The sequence below is a fragment of the Quercus robur genome, chromosome 2, assembly GCF_932294415.1.
Source record: "Quercus robur chromosome 2, dhQueRobu3.1, whole genome shotgun sequence".
Classification (NCBI taxonomy): Eukaryota; Viridiplantae; Streptophyta; class Magnoliopsida; order Fagales; family Fagaceae; genus Quercus; species Quercus robur.
In genome coordinates, this window is record NC_065535.1 from 33,842,989 (window position 1) to 33,863,310 (window position 20,322).

At 39.5% G+C, this 20,322-nt stretch overlaps 1 protein-coding gene and 1 non-coding gene across 2 annotated transcripts; one reads left to right on the forward strand and one right to left on the reverse strand.

Annotated features, from left to right (window-relative positions):
- Window positions 1–18,813: 18,813 nt before the first annotated feature.
- Window positions 18,814–19,743, forward strand: LOC126706429 (protein LURP-one-related 17). Its single transcript, XM_050405881.1, has 2 exons — window positions 18,814–19,114; window positions 19,255–19,743. The coding sequence occupies exons 1-2, from the start codon at window positions 18,827–18,829 to the stop codon at window positions 19,639–19,641; spliced, it is 675 nt and encodes a 224-aa protein (XP_050261838.1). The 5' UTR covers window positions 18,814–18,826; the 3' UTR covers window positions 19,642–19,743.
- A 309-nt stretch (window positions 19,744–20,052) lies between these two features.
- On the reverse strand, window positions 20,053–20,125 carry TRNAA-AGC (transfer RNA alanine (anticodon AGC)). The gene has a single exon. It is a non-coding gene; the product is annotated as a tRNA-Ala (tRNA).
- Window positions 20,126–20,322: the final 197 nt, after the last annotated feature.

A 20,322-nucleotide genomic window follows, 5' to 3' on the forward strand; every position in this document is an offset into this window, starting at 1 on the left:
CTTAAAGGCTAATTCTATTGATTCTTTCAAGAAACTTACCCGTGCTTTCGGTGCTCACTTTATTACCTATAGTAGGGTTCCTCGGCCTTTGGGGTCCTTGTTATCTATGTCCATGCGAGAGGGTGAGACTCTTAAGACATATTCAGACAGATACTGGGAAATGTTTAATGAGATTGAGGGAGAGCACGACGACGTGACTATAAGTACATTCAAGGCCAGCCTTCCAGCCAAGCATGATTTGAGGAAATCTTTAACTGGTAAACCAGTCACTTGCGTGCAACAATTAATAGATCGGATTGATAAGTATAGAAGAGTCGAAGAAGACCAACTGTAGGGAAAAGGGAAGGCCAAGGTAATCCCTCAAAAGAGGAGGGATTTCAGGTCGAACCGGTACAATAATAACCGACCTCAGAAAGACTATAAGGGACAGTCAGGCTCTGCCAACGCCCAGGCGGTTAATGCTGTGTTTCGGGAACCGGTACAACAAGTGCTAGAGAAGATTAAGAATGAACCATTTTTTAAATGGCCCAACAAGATGGCAGGAGAGCCTATTGGACGTAACCAGAATCTTTACTGCCACTATCATTAGGATCATAGGCATACGACCAACGATTGCAGGAATTTATGAGACCATTTGGAGCAACTAGTCCAAGAAGGAAAGTTGAAGCAACTCTTACACCACTCCAGCGGTTGGATGGGCCAAGCAGGCTCGAGATGCAGGGAGATGCTTCTTCAAGACTCCCCATTGGCACAATAAACGTTATCTTTACTGCCCCGGGGAGAACTGGCTCCTGCCCTTCCAGGGTACTGTCAGTATCCCGATCTTCAGCCGAGGATCGTAGCTCAACATCTAAAAGAGCTAGGATTAACGTCCCATTGGTTTTGGGCTTTTCAGACGAGGACAAAGTAGGAACCATGCAGCCACATGAGGATGCCCTGGTGGTCATGCTGAGAATCGGCGAGTACAATGTGAGAAGGGTAATGGTTGACCAAGATAGTGCTGCGAACATAATGTATCCTGACTTATACAAGGGGCTAGGTTTAGGGCCTGAGCATTTGACAACCTACAGTTCGCCCCTGGTGAGTTTTGAAGGAAGAATGGTCATCCCAAAAGGTTAGATAAGGCTATCTGTGCAGGCCGGTACGGACGTGGTGGAGGTGGATTTCATCGTCGTGGATGTTTTCTCTCCATACACGGCATTTATGGGCCGGCCCTGGCTCCATACCCTGGGGGCGGTCTCCTCCACCCTACACCAGAAGGTAAAATACCCATCTGGAGGCCAAGTTTTAGAGATAGTGGGAAGTCAAGCCGCTGCTCAGCAATGCCTGGTGGCAGCTATCCAACATCATCCGGAAGTGGAGACCTCGGCAATCGCCAATAACGGTTTATAGCAATTAACAGCCCCAGCATTACCCTCAAACGCACTAGCCGACGAGGCAGAATGTGAAGATCTGGAGAGGGTAATTGTCGCTGATGATCCTGAGAAATTCTTTCAGGTTAGGGCTAAACAGCCTACGCGAAAGAATGAGCAGCTAGTAAAATTCCTCAGAGAGAATATCGATGTGTTCGCCTGGAGTCCATACGAGGCCCCAGGTATAGATCTGAACTTCATCTGTCATCGTCTCAATGTGAATCCTTCCATTGTTCTGAAGAGACAGCCACATCGGCGACCGTCGAATGAGCACACCAAAGCTGTTAGGAGTGAAATGACCAAGCTCAAGCAGGCCGGGGCTATTAAAGAAGTATTTTACCCTCAATGGCTAGCCAATACGGTAGTGGTGAAGAAGAAGACAGGGAAATGGCGAGTGTGTGTGGACTTCACAGACCTCAATAAGGCTTGTCCTAAGGATCCTTTTCCTATGCCTAAGATAGATCAGTTGGTAGATGCAACAGTTGGCCATCCTCGAATGAGTTTTTTGGATGCATTCCAAGGATATCACCAGATACTGTTAGTATTGGACGATCAGGAAAAGACAGCTTTTGTCACTCCAATTGGAAACTACCATTATAAAGTAATGCCCTTTGGATTGAAAAATGCAGGGTCTACTTACCAACGGATGATGACTAAAATGTTCGAACCGCAGCTGGGCAGAAACATTGAAATCTACATCGATGATATGGTAGTGAAGAGTAAAGTGGTCTCCAGGCATGTGGAAGATCTTACGAGTATTTTCGGAATCCTGAGAGAGCATAAGCTACGTCTGAATGCCTCAAAGTTTTCCTTTGGTGTGAGTTCTGGAAAGTTCTTGGGGTACATGGTGACTCATAGGGGAATCGAGGTGAACCCAGACTAGATTAAGGCAATTAACGATTTACAAGCACCCCGGAACCCGAAAGAGGTGCAGAAACTGACAGGAATGATTGCTGCTTTGAACCGATTTATCTCCCGGTCAGTTGATAGATGTAGACCTTTCTTTCGTTTATTACATAAATGGAAGGGATTTGAGTGGACCGAGGAATGCGCCGTAGCATTTCAACAGTTGAAAAAGTACCTGTCTCGGCCGCCTATCATGTCCAGCCCTGAGGTGGACGAGGTCCTGTTTGCTTACCTGGCAGTCGCCTCTCATGCAGTTAGTTTCATCTTAATACGAGAGGACAGTGGCGTTCAAAGGCCAGTTTATTACGTAAGTAAGTCACTTCATGAAGCCGAGGTGCGATACTTATCCCTAGAAAAGGCCATCTTGGCAGTAGTTCATGCAACTCGCAAACTCCTACATTACTTTCAGGTGCATACCGTAGTAGTCCTAACTCAGCTGCCACTCAAGTCTATACTTACAAGTGCAGATTATACGGGGAGGATTGCTAAGTGGGGCACGATCCTAGGAGCTTTTGACATTAAGTATATGCCCCGCACCTCTGTGAAAGGCTAGGTCCTCGCCAATTTGGTAGCCGAGTTCGCCGAGCTCCCAAAAGAAGCTGAGATGAAGCAACATGACATGGATGAAAAGTCGGTTGGTCTGATTTCCACACAGGATGTCTCATCTTGGAAGGTATATGTGGATGGTGCAGCGAATCAACGGGGAGCGGGAGTGGGGCTAGTGCTGGTATCCCCCGAAAAGATCATTATTAAAAAGTCCTTGAGGCTGGGATTCTTAGCTACTAACAACGAAGCGGAATACAAAGCTATGTTGATGGGAATGAGTGTGGTCCAAAAAATGGGTGGAAAGGTAGTGGAAGTATTCTCGGATTCAAGATTGATAGTCGGCCTAGTGAAAGGTGATAGTTTTTAGACCCCTTAAAACAACTGATTTAACCTAGGTAATTAGCCAAGTTGTTACTTAGTCCAATTAAACAAGTCTAGGTTATCACAATAACAAAGATCAAATCATGCAAAGCAGCGGAGAATAAATAATACAAGATATGATCACCTAGGAAACCAAACCGGTAAAAATCTGGGGAGGATTTGACCTAGCTATCCTCAAGGTAAACTTAAATCCACTATTATGAAAGAATCGAAGTTCATACAATAAGACTTACAAGCCCCCACGCTCGACTTCTTATTGCTACCAACTAGTAGAACTTACTGACACGACCACGTGCAAGCTCCGAATCCACGGACTCCTTCTTTCTTGGATTCACCACCAGATACAAGCACACCCACTTGTGTTTTCTTTAAACTTCAATGGCAGCAACTGAATTGATCATCAAGGTGTAGATAAATCTTCTCCTTTAAAACCCTAAGTTTGTGTAAAGGAAAGCTCTTCTAGATCTCACAAGAGATTTACACAAACCGCAATATGAGCAACACTAAAACGTGACTAGGATTTGCCTTTTATACTTAGGATAAATAAGAAACCCTAAAAACGTTTTAAAACACCTAGGGCTAACAAAGTACTCTACAAAGTACTCCCCCTTTTTGTGACGAAATGCCAAAGGGCAAACAAAATCCATCATCAAAAGGGAGGTGGTCTAAACCGCGCCAACTCCGCACGCAAGGCACAGATCTCATCGAGCATGTCCACCAAAATCTGTCCATGAGCCGCCTGAACAGTCAAGACATGATCCAACGTACGTCGAATGTCTGAATCATCTGAAGCAGTCGGTGGAGGAACATCAACACTAGCAGTAGCAGCACCAAACGTCTCAGCATCATCAGCACCTGTAGAAAAGGGAGGAGGGGGAACAGCACTAGATGACGCACCTCTAGGATGTGAAGGAGCAACTCTCAAGTGAGTAGTGAGCAGCCCTTTGTCTAAAAAAGGTGGCACCTATGGGAGCAACAACATGCACAGACTCACCAGACGAAAAACCATCTAGACCTAAAAAGAGCAAAATCCTATGAATGAAAATAGGATGAATAAGCGCATGCCCTACGACAGAACTCCTATGAACCTCGTTCAAAGAAAGAAGGAACAAATGAGGAAAACTGATAGACGCTCCAGAAACGAACGCATACAAAAACTCACATCACTCTAAAGGGATGGTGTGGAAGTGAGAAATAGGCCACAACGAATGACACGCTATCCTAAAGAAAAGATAGGCAGTCTTGGTAAGCTCAGCAGACGTGATCCGAGGATCAGAACCCCACTGGATAGATGACCCAGTGATGTATGACATGACAACATCTAAAGAGGGTGACTCATCATAGGGATAGTCAGGCTCCCGAACAACCAGAATCCCAAGAGCCTCAGCCACTACCCGAGGGATAATGGTGAACTCAACACCTCGTATCCAACTCCTAACAAGGGTGTTGGAATCATAGACGTGGCAAGAGAGATTCAAGAAGAACTCTCTAATCAGGGCGGTCGGGGGTGGATGATCTATCTCTAAGAGAGGCAACCAACCTTTAGACTCAAAGTTAGCCCTAATGGCCGGATCAATCTCATCTAACACAACAGCTCGCTCAGCCCATATCTTACGCTTACTGTTCAGAATATCAAAGGCCTCTCTACACTTATCATTCCTAAACAACTCACTCCTAGAGGGAGACTCAGAGGAAGTGGAAAAGGTCCTATGGGCTCTAGTTTTCCTAGGCATAGTGCTAGGATAAGGACCAAAACACAGAGCAAAGGAACAAAAAAACACAAAAAACAAAACCAAGGGCAGACTGCAAGTTAGCACAAAAAAATATAGAATAAAAATCTATATGATGCATGAACAATTTAAATGGTATGATGCATGTTCTAATGCAGTGCAATTAAGTCAAAAAAGTTCAAATTCACAAAATTGGCTTGAACATAGAGGTATGAATACAAAAACCCCAAAATTTTGAAAACCACTTGTTCATTTTGAAAGATATTGACGAATTGATCATTAGACATGATCGAGTTTAAAAATTAATGACCAAATACATCAATTTAACAAGCCAATTTCATCAATTTAACCCAATTTGACAAAATCCCCAATTCGAAACAATTTCAAACCCTAGAATTTTCAATATTTCAAAAACCATAAAATTGATCAAATTAACCATCAAGGATCATTAATATAACATCCTAGAACAAAAACCCAATGATCAATTTCACCAAAAAAGGTTTGAATCATCAACAACCCCAAAATATGAAAAGTGCCGAAAATACCCAATGAATATGCATGAAAAATGCATGAAATCATGAAATAAAATGCAAAAGGAAGGGCAAAAAGGACTTACTGGCCTTGGAAGACAAAAACCTTGCAAAAATTTTGGAAGAAAACGACAAAAAATCTTTGGTGGAGCCTTAGCCAAGTCGGAGAGAGAGGAAAGGTTGAAAAACTTTTGAAAAAGACAATCTAACTTTTAAAAAAAAAACATGTTTCACGAGTTTCGATTGATTGAAAAACAGCCTCGATCGATCGAAACAGACAGAGACTTTAACAAAACATTTTGAAAAGATTTCGATCGATCGAAACAGATAGGGGCTTTCTCTAACATATTTAAAAAAATTCGATTGATCGAAAAACAGAATGGATCGATCGAAATGGGCAGAGGCTCACTAAATTTGAGGAAAAACACAGTTTTTTGAAAAACATTTAGAATCAACTCAAAGCATTGAAATTTAAGAACAAAATGCATGAGTATGTGATGATATGATTTTCAAAAACAAGAATTTTAAGCCCAAATTCCCCAAAAATAAAATTTCTTGCATTTTCCATAAATTTTCAAGCAACAAATTAATTTTTCCAAATTCAAAGTATTTGCACAACTTGGTTGGTCAGACCATAAACACACACAATAACATGTACAAAGTTTAGTAAAGAGTAACTCGTGTAGTGTGTGCAACTAGCAAAAGCTTGAGATACATGTGAGGTGATATGTGAATAGCAATCAATCACAAAGTCTACAAAATTCATTACAAAGAATTTAAAAGAGACTATCACATAAAAAGTTACATTAAATAACTCCCACATCTCCTAGATCATAAGCTTGCAATCATGTAAGTTTCTTGTATTTATACCTCATAATATACATATCAATTTTAAGTCATGTGAGTTTGGCATCAAGCCTAATAGTACACACCAATTTTAAGTATTAAGCAATTTAAACCGAGGCTTCACCTTATGTTCTTTTTGTGCATATACTACACTTTCTCGAGCACAAAATCTTATGATATGCACTAAGGTGTTCATGATTGGCTAGTGAACAGTGGTGAGATGGTTATTTATGCCTTTCTCTAAAAGTTCAAGTCCAACATTCAAAAACATGTGACTTCAAGATTAAGACAAAGTAATCAAAAACCATAAACATCTTTCCCACACAACATGCACTACAAAGCTTCAACTAGTAAAGTGCAATAAGTAAGCTCATCAAAGCTAAATAATGTACAAATGACATGTTATGTGAAAACAAATTGACCAACCTTGTTCTCAAAAACCAAGAAGAATAGTACAAAACAAAATTTGCTTCCTTTTTCTTCCTTTTTTTATTTTTTTAAAATAAAAAACACCTAGAATGAAATGTATGAAAGTTATGCAATGCAAATCCTAGAAAACAAAACCAAAAAACAATGGTCACAAAGGGTAGAGCAATGAAGCACAAGGACCATGTCAGAAAGACTCAGTTAGTTCGAGTCTTTTGCATCCAAAACCTTTTAGATGCACCATGAGCATTGGAGTTCTTATTCACATGGGAATGATTACCAACTCCAGAATTGGAATAAAAGTTTAAAACCTTTACCAATTCACCAATGAGTACCATAGGATCTTGTGCTTGAGGCACAGGTACTTTTGGTTTGTTTGCTCTCTTTGCAGCTTGCAGTTTGCAGCTTGTAACAGTTTGGATGAATGTGTCCAGACTTTCCACAAAAGTGACAAACCCATGCAGGCTTATCATGTGTCTTGCCCTTAGGTAGGGTAGGCTTCTTAGACTTAGACTCTTTCAGATCAACCCTAATCTTCCTAGATGATGAAACTTCTATGGGTTTGACAACCCCACTCACAGGGGGTTTGACAGTTTCACTCACTATCTCACTCACAGAAGGTTCAGAAGAAGAAGGTGAAGGAACAAATTTTATGGAATGGGGAGCAGACACAGAGATGCTTTCAACATAACCTAATCCAGTTTTGTCAGAAGAAGACTTTTGAACACTCAGCATTTGATCAAGTTTAGAACTAGCAGATCTAGCAACAGATAAATCAAGTTCCAAAGATTTAACTTTATCAAGTAAAAGCATATTCTCAGTTTTCACATTGTTCAAAAGTTCATTAGCATCAAACAGTTTAACAAGCAAATTCTTCTTTTCAAGCTCAAGAGATTCAATTTTCTTCAGGCCAAGTTCAACATTCATAGCATCCTTTGCAGCAACTTTGCAAAGTTTATTATAGGCCTCTTGAAGATCTGCATCTTCAGAGAGTTCCCCATCAGAAGGGTTCTCTTCAATAGATATGCTCTCATCGACTACAGCAGTAGCAGTGAAAGCAATGAAGTTTCCATGCTCATCACAATCAGACCCATTATCAGAAACTTCACCATCACTAAGGGTTACAGTCATAGCCTTATCCTTAGACTTCAAATAGGTAGGACATTCAGATTTCATGTGTCCATACCCTTGACATCCAAAACACTGAGAGCCCAAAGAATTATTGGAAGATTGACCTACTTTTTCTCTAGGTTTATCATTATTGTTAACCTTAGTGGGATCATGCTTCCTAAAGTTTCTAGGTTCAGTAGTGTTTGTGCCTTTTGCCTTTCTGTTACTATTCCTGAGAAAGTTTCTAAAATTCTTGGCAAGGTAAGCAATCTCTGTAGCAGAGAACTCATCATCAAATCCACCACCTTCAACATCATCAACTGACTTAAGAGCCATTGATTTTGATTTGGTAGTTTTGGGTAGATCCAACTCATAAGATTGAAGAGATCCTACAAGTTCATCAACAGGGATGGAGTCCACATCCTTGCTTTCAGTAATGGCAGTCACCTTGGGTCTAAAGTCTTCAGTTAAAGATCTAAGAATCTTCCTAACAATTTTAGGTTGATCATAAATTTCACCCAAGTTAAAAGCAGAATTAACAATGTCATTCAATTTAGCATAGAATTCATCAAAAGATTCATCATCAGACATCCTAATGCTTTCAAATTTAGAAGTCAATTGCTGCAATTTATTGATTTTGACAGTCTTTGTGCCTTCATGCACAGTCTGGAGGATATTCCAAGCAGTATGAGCAACCTCAACATTAGAGATTCTCTTAAATTCCTCCATAGAAACAGCGTTAAAGATCGCATTCATAGCCTTGCTATTAAACGCAGCTACTTCTTTTTGAGAAGTTTCCCATTCACTAACAGGAGTAGTGGGCTTCTCCCATCCATATTCAACGGAGTTCCACACTTTCTCATCAATAGATTTCAGGAATGCTTTCATCCTTACTTTCCAATAAGCATAATTATTCCCATCAAAGTAAGGAGGAATAACTAGAGAGTGTCCGTGTTCCATGACAACAGGGGTCAAGGATCAGCTCAGTGATCAAAGGATCAACAACAAAAGAGCATCCCGCTCTGATACCACTTGATAGTTTTTAGACCCCTTAAAACAACTGATTTAACCTAGGTAATTAGCCAAGTTGTTACTTAGTCCAATTAAACAAGTCTAGGTTATCACAATAACAAAGATCAATTCATGCAAAGCAGCGGAAAATAAATAACACAAGATATGATCACCCAGGAAACCAAACCGGTAAAAACCTGGGAAGGATTTAACCTAGCTATCCTCAAGGTAAACTTGAATCCACTATCTTGAAAGAATCGAAGTTCATACAATAAGACTTACAAGCCCCCACGCTCGACTTCTTATTGCTACCAACCAGTAGAACTTACTGACACGACCACGTGCAAACTCCGAATCCACGGACTCCTTCTTTCTTGGATTCACCACCAGATACAAGCACACCCGCTTGTGTTTTCTTTAAACTTCAATGGCAGCAACTGAATTGATCATCAAGGTGTAGATAAATCTTCTCATTGAAAATCCTAAGTTTGTGTAAAGGAAAGCTCCTCTAGATCTCACAAGAGATTTACACAAACCGCAATATGAGCAACACTAAAACGTGGCTAGGATTTGCCTTTTATACTTAGGACAAATAAGAAACCCTAAAAACGTTTTAAAACACCTAGGGCTGAGTTGGAAAATTCTGCAGAAAAACATTCTGTCCGAGCTTCGATCGATCGAGCCTAAGCTTCGATCGATCGAGCCAGGCCGAAAGGCATAATGCTTTCCTGCATTAACTCGATTCCAACTTTACATAAATGCACAACTTTGAGCTAGACAAAAACACTTCTAAACACATTGTTTTTATCATGGTTTGCCAACAATACAAATTAGAGTTCTAAATACATAAAATCCTAAGTCTTTAGAACCTAACAAAAGGGGAATTGGAAGCCCGAGATGCCAGAATGCAGGAATATCTGGGTCAAGTTAGGTGTGTGCAAACGGAATTTGAGTCTTTTAACTTATCGCATATACCCCGAGGTGAAAATACCCACGCCAATTCCCTGGCAACCCTTGCCACTTTCTCAACACGGAATTTGCCTCGGGTCATAATCATTGAGGATTTGTGCACCCCCACCCCAGTGGGGAAGGACGTGCTTCAAGTTCATCACGTCGACCTAACGCCGAGCTGGATGGACCCCATATTGAAATTCCTCGAAAGTGACACCTTGCCTGAAGAGAAAATAGAAGCCGAGAAAATACGAAGGAAAGCTCATCGGTTTTGGTTATTCGAGGACAAAAAATTGTACAAACGTTCTTTTTCTAGGCCATATCTACTCTATGTACACCCCGAGATGTTAAAGCCACTTCTAAAGGAGCTGCATGAAGGAATTTGTGGAAGTCACACGGGGGGAAGGTCCCTATCATCACTCAAGGATATTGGTGGCCAAATATGCAGAAGAAAACGCAAGAGTATGTTAGAAAATGTGACCAGTGTTAGAAGTTCGCTCCAAACATCCACCAGCCAGGAGGAATTCTTAACCCTCTGTCCAGCCCTTGGCCTTTTGCTCAATGGGGGTTAGATATTGTGGGCCCTTTTCCTAAAGCATTGGGAAACAAAAAGTATCTGCTGGTCGGCACGAATTACTTTACTAAATGGGTCGAAGCTGAACCTTTGGCTAACATCAGAGATGTAGATGTTAAGAAGTTTGTCTAGAGGAATATTGTGACGCGGTTCGGAACTCCGCACGCCCTTATCTCAGATAATGGCCTTCAATTTGATAGTAAGGCCTTCAGGCAATACTGTTCAGATTTAGGAATAAAGAATAGATATTCCACTCCGGCCTATCCTCAAGGGAATGGGCAAGCTGAAGCTGTTAACAAAGTAATAGTCAATGGACTTAAGAGGAGGCTAGATGATGCAAAAGGAAAATGGGTGGAGGAATTGCCACATGTTCTTTGGACCTATCGAACAATGCCTCGACGATCAACAGGAGAGACTCCTTTTTCCATGACCTATGGAGCCGAGGTCGTCATCCCTCTAGAAACTGGATTCCCAACGTTAAGGACTAGTACATTTACCTCGAACAGTAACGATGGGCTGTTGGGGAAAAGTTTAGACTTGATCGAAGAGCGAAGGGAGAATGCAATGGTCCAGTTGGCTTATTACCAGCATAAACTCAAGCAAGGCTATAATGCTAATATAAAGCTGAGGCCGTTAGCTGTAGGAAATCTAGTGCTAAGGAAAGTTATGGGAACAACCAAGAATCCAGCTTGGGGAAAATTGGGGCCTAATTGGGAGGGGCCTTATCGGATTACTTCAGTAGTCGGAATAGGAGCCTATTATCTGGAAGACTTAAATGAAAAAGCTGTACTCCATCCTTGGAATGTATACAATCTCAAGAGGTATTATTATTAATAAAGTAATTTAGTATGGATTTCTTTTAATTTATGCTGATTATGCATCTCGTGTTTCCACACCTATGACATCTTTTGAAGTATTAAACAGAAACTAAGTTATGTCAAGTCCTCAGACCACAAACTTAGTAGAAATTAATACCCTATGACATCTTTTGAAGTATTAAACAGAAACTAAGTTATGTCAGGTCCTCGAACCACAAACTTAGTGGAAATTAATACCCTATGACATCTTTTGAAGTATAAAACGGAAACTAAGTTATGTCAGGTCCTCGAACCACAAACTTAGTGGAAATTAATACCCTATGACATCTTTTGAAGTATTAAACGAACCACAAACTTAGTGGAAATTAATACCCTATGACATCTTTTGAAGTATTAAATAGAAACTAAGTTATGTCAGGTCCTCGGACCACAAACTTAGTGGAAATTAATACCCTATGACATCTTTTGAAGTATTAAACGGAAACTAAGTTATGTCAAGTCCTCGGACCACAAACTTAGTGGAAATTAATACTCTATGACATCTTTTGAAGTATTAAACAGAAAATAAGTTATGTCAGGTCCTCGGACCACAAACTTAGTGGAAATTAATACTCTATGACATCTTTTGAAGTATTAAACAGATTATAAGTTATGTCAGGTCCTCGGACCACAAACTTAGTGGAAATTAATACTCTATGACATCTTTTGAAGTATTAAACAGAAAATAAGTTATGTCAGGTCCTTGGACCACAAACTTAGTGGAAATTAATACCCTATGACATCTTTTGAAATATCAAACAGAACCTAAGTTATGTCAAGTCCCTCGGACCACAATCTTAGTGGAAATTAATACTCTGTGACACATATTGAAGCATTAAATGGGTTCAGTAGAAACTAATACAGCCTCTTGTTGTTGAAATGATTGGTGCCGCATCAACTTGGGCACTTCAAAATAATAAACCCTCAAGTTCCATCCTCGTATCGCAGGGTTCTTAATCATCTACTGAAAATAATAAGTCCTAATAGGACTGCGAGCATCATTTAATGCATAATTGAAGTATTTTAGACTTAATTTTAAATGACTTTTGAACACTTCTTTAAGTTTCAGCTTATTAGAATGGATATATGTGCCTATACAAAATGTATCTACGAGATGTCCTGGTCTTAATGGTTATCATCCATTTAGGCTGCCAACTATTAATATGTTTAAGTTGTGTTTTTTCTCTGGTATAAGCAAAGGACAATCAGGGTGAGACCACCCAAACCAAAATGACCAAATAGGCAACACAAAAATGAGATAAACATCAACTCAAACAAATTCCAAAAAGTAAAAATGCATACTTCATTAAGGTGCGTGTATAAAAAAAAAAAAAACAACAACAACAACGAGGAACAGAAAAGAAATCCCTTACAAAAAGTTCTAATTAAATTACAAAATAAAGCCTATTTTTTCAGCTTAATCTGGAGCTTGGAAGTCTGGTCAACCGGTTTGTCTGCCTCAGAGGTAGCTACCCCCTCTTTGTCCTTAGCAGCCCCCTCAACTGGCATGACCGTAAAGGCCAAATCTTGCTGAAAGCCTTGAGAGGCTACCTCTACCTCAGGAGCGGCTGCAACTTTATCCAAGGATGCTTCTTGGGTTACACTGGCTTCTTTGGCTGGCTCTTGCTAGCTGGGGGGAGGAGGATTCTGAGGTGGAACTTTTCGATTGGGATCAGTAGTCATTTGAGTCACCTCGGCTTGAGTGGATGGAGGATCCGAGGCGCGGATCACAGTAGGATAGAACACATTCTCTACCTTCCTCAACTCAAATGAAGCCTCAACCCCAGCTCGGTTAAGGGCTTCATTCCAAGTTTGGGTGCAATAAATGCGGCATACCATTGGCATCTCTGCTCTGAGATTTTCCTCTGTCTCGGCCACTCCAAGGTCGTAACCTTTCTGTTCAGCGTCATTCATTGCTTGCTCGGCCTCAGCCTTTGCCTTCTCAGCCTCCTCCCTAGATTTTTCAGCTTGGTCTTTTAACTTTTGAGCCTCCTCTAGCTGCTTTTTAAGGGCGGCCATTTGGTCCCTGGCAGCCTTCAATTCTTCGTTTGCTTCACGCAAGCGCTTCCTCTGATCCTCAGCTTGCCTTTGTGCGCCTTCCAAGGCCGAATCAGTGCTTTTGCGAGCTTGCTCCTCAGCAATTAATTTTTTCTTCACGTCCGCCAGATTGTGCTCGGATATGGTTAACGTTTGTACGGCAGACGCCCGTTTCTTCTTTTCATCCTCTAACTGTTGCTGGTAGTTGTTGAACATCTCATCCAGCTTAAAAGTGTTTTGGATAATCTAAAAGGAAGAAGTCAACACAATAGTCAGTAGAAAGCACACATCCGTGAATAATGATCGCAAAAAGAAAAAGAAGAGAGTTAGCACTATACCATTCCCAAGTATCTCTTATTGTTAAGGATGAGTTCATTCTTCCTTACATTCTTTAGTTCGGCCATGTCCTTTGGAAGTAATAAGGCCTCCTCTACAGCCAAGGCTACGTGGCACCCAATGCCACCGTTGAAGTCCCTAATTGGCGTGCATGGGCCCCGGCAGCCAAGCTTGTGGCTCAGGAGGTTGAGTGTCCAACCTCTCCTGGCCTCGCTGTGAAGTATGGCTTGTCTTCTGCTGCTTTGCAGCTCGCTGGGCCTCTTCCTCACGGGTCGGACGGGTTTTTCCGGTATCTACCACGTCCTTCCCTTTCTGCTCCCTTTGCCTTTTCAAATCGCCAGTTTCAGCTCAGACTGGCTGGGGAGGTTTGTGAGAAGGTTGGTGAGGAGCAGGAGGAGGAGGAATCTGAGACCGCGTGGATCTCCCCAGTGCACCCTTCCCAAGCTAATTCTCTATCAGCTCCATTAGAATTTTCTGGGGCTTCTTTATATGCCCATTTTGTCAAGATCTTCCTCAGAGTGTATAGTTTGATTAAAAATCTCGAAGTCGTCCGAGGAGTCTGACACTTCTACAACTTCCTCTGGATTTTCTTCTTCTTCGTCCTCTTTTTCTTCTTCCTTTTTCTCTTCTACTTCCTCTTCCCTGAGAGCAAGCTGGGATGAAGAGGCTCCTGCTGAGACAGTGGCAACAAAAAGAGGTTGAGTGCAGGGGGTATCTCTAGGAAGTGGTATACCTTCTGGAACGACGAACCCCTTGTAGGCAACGCTAATACGCTGGAGTCGAGGATCACGAGCTTTAATTACGTATTGGGGAGCTTGAAAGGCGAACGAGAGGTGTGTATCCGAGGATTAAGTGGGCTGCTCGAAGTTGACCGTCAGCTTCGTTCACGTATATTTCAGCTCGCAACACCCTATCCAAACTCTCTTTGTTGACTAGGCGGAGTTTGGGCTTGGTATAACGCCTATCTGTAGAGTCATTGAATTAAAGGAAAGTTTCATGAGAAACGAAGATATTGAGACACAGAACAAACAAAGAAATGGTGTAAACTAAAGCTCATAAGTCCATGGCTATACTACCACCTGGTACTCCCTCCTCCGTTGGGCAAGACAAGCCATCGTGCCATTCCCCAGAAAAAATAAGGAAGTCCTCCTTTAAATTTTTATTCGAAGTAGGAAGGCACTGGATTAACCTTACCGTGGGATACCTCGATTTGAGGTAGTATCCCTGCCCCTTCAAATTATTTAGATTGTACACCCAGTTTACATCATGATGGGTCAGGTTCAAGTTCATTCTCTCATTTAAGGCTTCTGTACTTCCCAAGACTCTAAACATGTTTGGGACACACTGTGTGGGAGACAACCTAAAAAATCTAAGATAGCTTCTAGTGATAGGGCCCATGGGAATGGTCATCCCACCTTCTATGAAGGCGATCATGGGAATGACTACTTCCCCTGTTCTCCTATTGCCAACCCATTCCCCCTGGGCAGCGTATCTCATACCCACAGTTGGTGGAATCCTATATTTTTCCCGAAAGCTTCTCATACCCTCCTCGGATTTAACCAGATCCTCGAATTTACCCATTCTCCTAAGGGGTTTTGAAGAAAAATCAATAAGTTTAAGATAGAAGTTAAAAAGAGGTTTTAAGAAGACTTACAGGTTTGAAAGAGGGTCCTTGGACAAGAATCTAGTATTTGTAAACGCACAAGGAAACGAAGGAAAGTGACAGGTTCAATGTATGAGCTTTAGGATCGTGTGATTGATGAATGTAGGAAAGAGAGTTAATTTGAAAAACTATTTATGCTGGCTCAAAAGTTACAAGCGGGAAAGTTCCCACTCGTAAAACGAGAAAAGCCTCCCACCGTTCGATTTACATCTAGCCGTTGAACGTGGGAGACAGGGACGTCGCCAAAATTTAATGCTAGACACGCCTTGGACGCCGAAGCGTCAGGAGCATATCCAAAATATACCAAAAGACATGAAGGAGGTTAGAAATGTGGAGTGAAGCCAAAAACGGAACGTAATAAAGACATCAAAATCATCCTTTTCTTCCGAGGAGTCAAAAAGCAAGATTTTGAGGGGCTATTGTGGGGGCCAGTTACTCAGGAAGTATTGTTGAAAGCGGTATTAACTGGGCCTATGGCCCTATCCAAGGATATTGGACCATCCGAGGAGGCCCAAGTAAGGCTATGAATAGAATAAAGCTAAGAGAGGAGTAGAGGCAATGTGAGATGGGTCCAACAAGTGTTCGAGGATGACAGTATCCTCGGCAACATGTATCCAAGATGAATCTGAGTACCTTATCATCACGAACTTACTTCAAGACTACGTCACAGCTGAGAGTGGGACATTGGATCAAGGATAAGGATAAAAAGGCAGACAAATATCTTCAAAGGCTGCGACCTCCGCATTAATTGTCTCTCAACCAACTCTCTGGCCGCATTAATGTGGAAGTGATACCTGAACAGTGATCGAGCAGCCTTACAAGCCACTGGCTGATGGTTCCAGGAAGTGTTGGATGGGACAGGGAGGAATCCCCCTAATCTAACATACACGTGTGTGGTAGGGATGACACGAAAATTGCAGTATATAACCTGGAAGAATGCGTCAAGAAGAAGATACGAGAGACTTCTAAAAGAAAACCATAGAACAAAAAATAACCTAGTTGGTTCCGAGAACAAATTCGATAATCTTGTCTGTGTCATATTATCTTACATCGTTAAGATTAATCGTTTTTCTTCTGGGATAAATCTAGTTCTTCAACCCACGCTCTACAAATTTATTGTTTGAGTCGTTAAGGTTTGAGCCCAATCCGGTTTTGGAATCAATACAATTTCAGTCCCTACACTAATCTAAGTATATATATCTGTGAAATTCCTTCCTAGAGACTTAAACCCCAACTCTTACCCTCTACACCCCAAAAACATTTATAATTATAAAATAATCTTGACGCCAAAGGTGCGCGGTGGTAACATTTCTTAAGCTTTAGACAATCTTATTTTGTTAAACTTTGTTTGTTTACAACAAAAATTTCTGAGCTTATCCAGGAAAAACATGGTGAAATCTTCATAAATTGTGACGGACAAGTATTCTTGGATTTCACCATCCTCCCCTGTTTATTAACTTACTATAATTGTTCTCTTTTTTGGATCTTTCTCTACTACCACCAATAAACAAATACAAACCTAACTTAAAGCTCAAAAGAAGAGAAGATTTGGAATCTTGAAAACTATCTATGCAATCTTACACGTGTCACCTTTTCCAACGCTAATTATGTGACTTCTAAGATTAATAAGACCAATTATATTATTAACTTAATCCCATTAATGTCTCTTGAAAACCAGCAACGGTAATTTAGGTAAGGCTGTTTGTTTTTAGATACCAAAATTGGCTCGTCCCCGTAATCTTTGACTATTAGCCATGGGTTTACAGCCCAAGTTAGAATTTTATTCCAGTCAAAATGCCTAAGTCTCACCAAATAGATATCTCTAACTAAAAGGCCAATTACGTAAGGCTACGTAGTACTAAAGGCATGGGCTACAACAATATTCTCTTAAGGATCAATCATAATTTGTGAAGTGTCATTGCATGGACCCAATAATGTACTTTCAAAACCCAATTAAAACATGCTATGTGTCCTACAAATATATATATATATATATATATATATAACTATGTGTCCTACAAATATATATATATATATATATATTAAGGGAAATACTATATTAATTTTATCTCAAGAAAGTTATGAATTAATATGATAAAAAATGTGATTGATTTCACATCAATAATATGACAAAAAATATCTCAACAGTTACTACAAATTTTATTACAATACCTTACAAACTAATGAGCCAATTTTTAAAATACAAAACAAAACAAAAAATAGTAATTAAGAAATTTATTTATTATGTGATTAATGTGGCACTAGTCACATTTATTAACACATAATCTATAAATATTTAACATTTTTCTCATTTAATAAAGTCTCTTATTGTTAAATAAGAGATTTAAGATTCGAACCACATCTACACCAACAACAAATTAGTGTTTTGGCATATTGATAAAGAATAATCATCATTGATTGAAATAAGTCTATTCAAAAAAAAAAAATTAATACACATCAATTTATTATGTTTAATACGTATATCATTTAAGACCTCATAAAATTTTCATTAAAATAGACCCAACAAGATACTTTTAGATACTAATATATATATATATATATATATATATATATATCCAAAAAAGGGAGGGAGAAAAAAAATACTAATCAATATTTATCATGAATCTTTTTACATTAATAATTAGTAGATGTTCTAAATACTATTTCGGACCTATTTTAGTTTGCCCATTCAAACAGAATATTTCAGTACAAATTTATTTCAGTGTACCGTTTTGGAGTTATCACTAAAGTTATATATAAACACATGTGCACACCTAAGTCAACATCACCACCCAAAAAAAAAAAAAAAAAAGCTACATCACATGATATTATATCATATCATATTATTAATTCAAAATTAAATAATGTACCTACTTAATATCTTCATTCCATAATATATGTATATAACATGTCATATATGAGTATATTAATGAAGAAAAAAATCATGTCATAAATGAATAAAGTAAACTAAAAAAAAAAACATATTATTAAAGGAATATAATAATAAATTCCACATGTAAGTGAAGCAAAAAAAATTTCTCAAAAAAATGAAGTAATTTAAAAAAAAAAAAAAAAAGGGTTTAGGAAAAAAATAATAATTTGTTTACATACTAACTAAAATCACTATACCAAGTGAAATTTAATGGAACGGGCAAAACAGGTGGAATGAAGCGGACTAAACCATAATTTAGAACAAAATAAAATAAAAAGTAATTTATACCTGTTAACTAATTGGAATGGAAAATAGATTCTCAGAAAAAAATTAATGGAAAATTCCGGCCATTCCATACAAAATTCGTAGTAATGGTTAATATACAGCTAGCGAGGCCATTTTAATTAATGTTGCTGTCGGTGCACGTGTCATGCGTAATTAAAGCCTCCGTAAGCAAATCACCCTTCAAAGAATCATACTTCGATTACCAACACCAAGACTATAAGCTTATAAATATCTATTCCTTCAACCGCCCCTAGCTTCAAAATCCTTAGAGACACAGAGAGAGAGAGAGAGAGATGAAGATGATTCGTTTCTTAAAATCAATGTCAAGGACAGTTCACGAAGAACATCATGACCAGCTGGTGAAGCATAAGACTGATCATGATCAATATCACGAAGGTAGTGCATGTCCCTCATCACTAACAGTATGGAGAAAGTCACTCGTAATTAGTTGTAATGGATTTACAGTGATCGATTCCGGTGGAAATTTAGTGTATCGGGTCGATAATTATAGCAGACGACCCGAGGAAATCACTCTCATGGATGGCTCTGGAATACCCGTCCACACAATGCGTCGTTGCAAGGTGATCAATAATAATATCATATTATATATACTTCTCTCGATCATTTTGTTCTTATATTATATAGAGTTATATATTGACACATAATAAAAACGTACACAATTGCATATATCTGGGTTGATTTTGATTGTGATATTTGGCAGACACTTAGACTAGTTGATAGCTGGTTTGTATATGAAGGGGAAGCTGGTGATCACCATTGTAGAACAAGTAGTAAATCATCAAAGAAGCCGATTTGTTCCGTAAGGAAACACGTAAACATTTTACATTCCAATCCGAATGTACCTGCACATGTATTTCGAGGGAGCTCAGATAAAGGATATGCATACATGATTGAAGGTTCATATGCTCATAGATCATGCAAAGTGTTAGATGAGTCAAGGAAGGTAGTGGCTGAGATCAAGAGGAAGGAAGCGAGTAAGGGAGGAATATCATTTGGGCACGAGGTTTTTGTTTTAGTCGTGCAACCTGGCTTTGATCCTGGATTCGCTATGGCTTTAGTTCTACTATTGGATCAAATGTGTTCCTAGATTCTCTCTATTTTTCATAAAGTGTATATTTGATAAGATCAATTTTAATTAGTACCTTGTTGAAATCTGAAAGGGATACAAATCCCATGCTATGTCATGAATCAAGAGGTTATTTGATACACTTTTTGTAGCAAAAGCTTAGCACAATGAAAAAATGGAACCTGAGCAAGGATGGATTTTTTTTTTTTTTTTCCCCTTTATTTGAGTCAGATGTTATATATGTAAGGAAGGAAATTTCAATTGGTGTTTACTGGGAAAAAGAACTTTTTAAAGGACACAAAAAGGGAATGGGTAAATCATTTGCTCGATAAAGAGAACATACGCAAGAGATATCATATTCTCTCTGTCCAGAAAATATCTTTATGCACTAAGGAAAAGAGAGGGAAAAAAGAAAAAGGGTTGCACAAAAAGTGGAGATGCGGGGTATCGATCCCCGTACCTCTCGCATGCTAAGCGAGCGCTCTACCATCTGAGCTACATCCCCAACATGACTTACTCGTTTCAAATTATAAATAAATATTATTTATCAATTATGAAGTAAAAGCGAATTTCAGAGTAGAAACACCGGGAGGGTACGTTACAAAAGTTACTAATAATAGTGCCTACAAACTCAGGCTATTTCTTTTTTTCTGATTTTTTTTTTTTTCCTTTTTTAATCTCACATTACTCATTTCTCATTTC

Coding starts and splice junctions, on each gene's coding strand:
- LOC126706429 (XM_050405881.1), top strand. CDS start 18,827: ATGAAGATGATTCGTTTCTTAAAATCAATGTCAAGGACAGTTCACGAA. Junction 19,115..19,254: donor ACACAATGCGTCGTTGCAAG/GTGATCAATAAT, acceptor GATATTTGGCAG/ACACTTAGACTAGTTGATAG.